Source organism: Capra hircus, chromosome 13, assembly GCF_001704415.2.
Source record: "Capra hircus breed San Clemente chromosome 13, ASM170441v1, whole genome shotgun sequence".
Classification (NCBI taxonomy): domain Eukaryota; kingdom Metazoa; phylum Chordata; class Mammalia; order Artiodactyla; family Bovidae; genus Capra; species Capra hircus.
This window is the reverse complement of record NC_030820.1, coordinates 58,931,281-58,937,000: the sequence shown is the minus strand read 5'-3', so window position 1 is coordinate 58,937,000 and position 5,720 is coordinate 58,931,281. Positions and strand designations below refer to the sequence as shown.

At 47.8% G+C, this 5,720-nt stretch overlaps 1 protein-coding gene across 1 annotated transcript; it reads left to right on the top strand.

The window, feature by feature from the left end:
- MC3R (melanocortin 3 receptor) lies at positions 816-1,906 on the top strand. The gene has a single exon (XM_005688325.2). It carries the CDS (start codon positions 935-937, stop codon positions 1,904-1,906), a length of 972 nt encoding a protein of 323 aa, XP_005688382.1. The 5' UTR covers positions 816-934.

Sequence of the window (5,720 nt, the reverse complement as noted above, 5' to 3'; positions counted from 1 at the left end):
CAGGTTAGGGGGCCCCCTCAGAGCTCCCCCAGTCCCTGGCATTCCCCGATTCAAGCATGCATCACACTGTAATAAAACTGCTGGATTTCTCATCTCCCACCCCAGACTCTGAGTCTGGGAGAAACAAGGATGGTGTGTTTGTCTTGCTCACCACTGAATTTCCTGCACGGGGCAGAAACCTAACACATGGCAGGTGCTTAATAAATGTTTGCCACCAAAAAAAAAAAAAGAATGAACAAATAATACGTGGACGAAAGGATGGCTGTGGCCGTTTCCATGACAAAAACTGCTCAGCCCAGCCAGAGAACAGATGTGCGATCTGACCTGCAGAGGGCGGTAGACTGCTTTTGAATCTCTGGGTCCGATTCCTGGGAGCCGGTTCTGCTGTCAGTCAGAGAGACGTCGGATGCTCAGTGGTCATTTCGCCGCTCTGAAGATTAAGTAGGAGTTGTTTGCCTCCAGCCAATGTATAAAAACTGAGTGTTTCCTCCGCACTCCTCACAACAGGTACCACGTCCCCCGTCTTGCTATGAAAACTGCCGTAACTGTAGCAGCTAGTGGCTGGTTTTCTGTTCCCAGGTTGGGATGTGAGAGGGGGAAAGAGAGACAGAAGGAAGGGAGAGAGAGATAAGTTTCTCTAAAACTGATCGTCCTGGAGAAACACAGGGAAGTTTTCTGTAGGAATCCAAGCCGACTTTTTCCTCTGTCTTTCTCTCTTTCTCCCGACCTGTCTCTTTCTCTCCCTCTCTCCATCTTTTTATTCCGGGGAAGAACAAAACCTAACACTGGACAAGCTTGTACACTGGACAAGCATCTAAAAGCAGGATCAGGGGGGAGACTTTTTTTCTTTCCTGAAAGCAGCAGCAGCAGCAGCAGCCACAGCCTCAGGACCCTGCTGGAGCCCCGGCTCCGATCAGCCAGCTGTCTGTGAGCGATGAATGCTTCGTGCTGTCTGCACTCGGCTCAACCAATGCTGCCTAACAGCTCAGAGCACGTCGCTGCCCCTTCCTTCAGCAACCAGAGCAGCAGCCGCTTCTGTGAGCAGGTCTTCATCAAGCCCGAGGTCTTCCTGGCCCTGGGCATCATCAGCCTGCTGGAAAACATCCTGGTCATCCTGGCCGTGGTCAGGAACGGCAACCTGCACTCCCCCATGTACTTCTTCCTCTGCAGCCTGGCCGTGGCCGACATGCTGGTGAGCGTGTCCAATGCCCTGGAGACCATCATGATCGCCGTGGTCAACAGCGACTACCTGACGTTGGAGGACCAGTTCATCCAGCACATGGACAACGTCTTTGACTCCATGATCTGCATCTCCCTGGTGGCCTCCATCTGCAACCTCCTGGCCATTGCGGTCGACAGGTACGTCACCATCTTCTACGCGCTCCGCTACCACAGCATCATGACCGTGAGGAAGGCACTGGCCCTGATCGCGGCCATCTGGCTGGGCTGCGGCATCTGCGGTGTGGTGTTCATCGTCTACTCCGAGAGCAAGATGGTCATCGTGTGCCTGGTCACCATGTTCCTTGCCATGCTGCTGCTCATGGGCACCCTCTACGTGCACATGTTCCTCTTCGCCCGGCTGCACGTCAAGCGCATCGCTGCGCTGCCACCCGCTGATGGAGTGGCCCCGCAGCAGCACTCCTGCATGAAGGGGGCAGTCACCATCACCATCCTGCTGGGGGTCTTCGTCTTCTGCTGGGCCCCCTTCTTCCTCCACCTCGTCCTCATAATAACCTGCCCCACCAACCCCTACTGCGTCTGCTACACTGCCCACTTCAATACCTACCTGGTCCTCATCATGTGTAACTCCGTCATCGACCCGCTCATCTACGCCTTCCGGAGCCTGGAGCTGCGCAACACCTTCAAGGAGATCCTCTGCAGCTGCAACGGCATGAACTTGGGATAAGACGTGGGGCCGTGGCAAGGGTTCTCAGTCTGGTCACTTTCCACCCTCCAGCTGGCCCAGGTGTTTAGCAACAAGGCAGATTACTACTTATAAGACATACAAAAGAGTGTTACAGTCATGATCCTAGGTGTCTTTTTGTTTTTAAGCTTGCAGAGAGCCTTTGGTTGAAAGGGAAAAATGATATCTAACAGGCTCTGTGAAAGGATGCCTACGTGGGTAAGTCACAAGCTCTGATTTCTCAAATAGTCCCTTGGGGGAATCCATGGAGGCTGCTCTGAGTGCTGTCTGCATTCATTTCCATGCACCCGGGGTCTTGGACCCCTGCCTGAGCCCTGCTTCCTACCCACTCCTTCATGCTTCAGGTCAGACAGACTCAAGGATTTGCCATAACAGTAAGGGTCGCTGGAATCTCCCCCAAGCAAACCTGTTACAGCTACTAACCCCTAGCTCGAATGGCTTTACTCTCATTTCATAAGAGACTAGACTCCTAGTCTATTACCCTATTTATGGTAAAAACAACTTCCTAAAAACAATGACCTCTTTGCCGAAGAAGTAATGCTATGCTGTTTGCCCCCCTTCTTGACTCCATCGCCAGCCCCCCTCCGAAAGAAATAGCATGGGAATGGAACCCACTTCTATTTTTGTTATTACTATTGTGTTATTCCATTTTGTACTATTACGGTTGTTTCTGTTGTTGTTGGCTTTGTTTGCATTCAACACAGGGCATCTTTCAAAACTCTAATGAAAGAGAGATAAAGTGCTTTGGAAAATCAGAACATACTCATGGACAAACTATTTTGATGCCTTGCTATTTTAAAGTATATATTTCCCTATTTTATTTTATTTTTATTTTTTTATATTTCCCTATTTTAAAAAGGTGAATTTTTCCTATGGTTTCTTTTCTGTCTTTAAAACAAGAGAGGGAATTGTGGGTGGGAGGGCATATGTCTCAAGAAATTGCTGGACTGTAGTTTCAGGGAGTTAAACTCTGAGCTGCCTGTGACTTTCTTGAAAGCTGTTTTGCTCATAAGAACTGTGTCTCTGTCACGGGTTTTCTATGTGATGTGATGATGTATGACGGAGGATGGTTTCTGGTTCACCGTTCCTTTCGTTTGACATGGTGTTAAAGTTGGGTGACCCTGTTGTCAAGGTCTATACTGAATAAAGTAAAGAGATTCGCTCCTGTGAACACAGGGTGAGCCTTGCTGATGAGCTCTGTTCACAGGTGTGTGCTGCAAGCATCTGTCAGACCCCCTTCCTCCCCAGAGGACTTCAGACTGTACTTTCTGGTTGTCCCCACGTTCCCCTCTCCCACGATTTCTTACATTATGCTGTCTTTGGTATACAACTGTGTATTTTTCTTGTGCTGTAATATACTGAGGCTTTCTGTGCTTGCTCTGTGCTAATGTGAACAATAGGATTTGTTTCTTGCTTTGGTTGTGATGTTTGGAAATAATAAAAAAAAAAAAAGGCTTTTGTGGCTGATAAACATGTGTCACATTGAACCACACCACCCGGAAGCATCCCGCTGGCTTCTGCTCGTGGCCGTCTACTGCAATTCCGTTACTATTTTATCAATGGCATAAACATGCCCATTGACAGCGCTGCTGGCCTTTTCTAGGGCAATGCTTTTTAGCCAAACTACAAAACTCTCCCATTTAGTTTCCAAAAATATCAGGCTGAAATTCCTGGGCCACTGTCACTCTGCATTATTTTAATCGAGACACCAAATAATAGGTCTTGTCCACTGCCTCCCGGAAAATTGATGTGGAAAAGGGGGAACCGAATTCTTTGAAAATAGTACTGACAGCTCTAGGGATTATGATGTCCTTTTTCTATGCAAACAAGATAAAAATAACGTACTTTGCCCTCTTTTATATTAGCTTTCACATTATTTCATTTATACTGTCAACAAGTCTCTGACATAGATGAGTCACTTAACAGATGAAGAACCTCTGTCCCAAACATGACTGCCCAAGAATGCCCAGCTACTTCAGGGTCTCTGTATATTTTGTGCCATGAGGGTGATGTCTTTTTGCACCAACACAATGCTGCCAACAGTTTTCCACAATCAAAACAGATCCAGCTGCCCTTTCTATGTACATTTTAGCCCAGAGCAGTGTTCCTGAACAGAAACATCTGCTGGAATCACCCAAGATCTTGCTCAAGCCCTAAAGCTAATTCAACAGATTGGGAGTGAAGCCAAAAGTTCTGAGTTTCTTTTTTTTTAATCCTTTATTTTTTAACTTATTTTTAATTCGAGTATAATTGTTATACAATGTTGTGTTAGTTTCTGCTGTACAATGATGTGAACCGCCTATAAGTATACATACATCCTCTCTCTTGAGCTTCCCTCCCACCCCTCCCCTCAGCATCCCACCCCCTCTAGGTCATCACAGAGTATCAAGCCGAGCACCCTGTGCTATACAGCAGCTTCTCAAAAGCTATTTGACACTTGGTAGTGAGAAGGAAATGGCTACCCGTTCCAGTGTTTGCCTGGAGAATCCCAGGGACGGGGGAGCCTGGTGGGCTGCCGTCTATGGGGTCTCACAGAGTCAGACATGACTGAAGTGACTTAGCAGCAGCAGTGTGTATATATGTCAATGTTACTCTCTCAGATGCTGAATTTCTGACTCTGACAAGCTCCCACAGGGTATGGCTGCCGGTCTGGGGACCACCTTTTAAATAGCAGGGACACAGAGCACTTTTGCATGAGCACAATGCTCAGTCAGATATACACATCACATGCAGTGCTGACCCCATGGCAGGAACTGTGCTAAGTTCCTTGCCGGCACTTGATTCTTTGATCTCTGAGTAACCCCTTGAGGCAAACATGAGGCTCATCCTTATTTTACAGAGGAGCATCTGATACTCAGGGAAGTAAAGACATCTACAGAAACTCAGCTACAAGTGGAGAAGTGGAGATTCAAACTCAGGGTGTCCACCCACACCCCCAAGTCCAACCCAGACACCCTAGTGCCTCTCCTGGAAACAGCAGTGTTGAACGATGGCCTAATGACCCCAGAGGCTGCTGCTGCTAAGCCACTTCAGTCGTGTCCGACTCTGTGCGACCCCATAGATGGCAGCCCACCAGGCTCCCCCGTCCCTGGGATTCTCCAGGCAAGAACACTGGAGTGGGTTGCCATTTGCCTCTCCAATGCATGAAAGTGAAAAGCAGAGACATGTGCTACCATAGAGAGAGGCTTTAAGGACTATTTCCACAAACACAAGTCCAGACATTCATAACAGAGCCTCCATTGAGCTGTCATGAAAACCAAGAAGACAGGTCATCATTTTACTTGCTATACTCTTCCAAAGCCTGGGTACCCGTGGGAGTGCATCCATTTCTGGGGTGAATGACCCTGGATGTCAGGCTTTCACTCTCTCCTCCGCAACCACTTCCCCAGATTTCATACAGGAACCCACTGCGCATTTAAACAGTGGGACAGTCAGGTTCAAAATACGATTAATGTTTGGAAATAAAAGCACATTCTATCTTCATTCATCTGTTGTGTTCAGTTTCACCCCCTATCGCCAAGGCAGAGTCACCAGGGGTTTACTCCCAACACCCCTAGAAATCATCATCTCCTGTGGTCCTTATTTAAGTTGAACTTTTGAGCTTAATCGTGATGCCTTTTTATAGGACTGGGGGCTACAACACACCCAAGCCTCCGTGGATGAAAACATTTACCCACCCTCACCTCCACTAAAATCCATTCTCCACACAGCAGCCAGTGAGATCATGTAAAGATCCAATCAGATAATATCACACTTCTGCTCAAAACTCTTCAGCGGCCTTGTATAAAATTCCGCT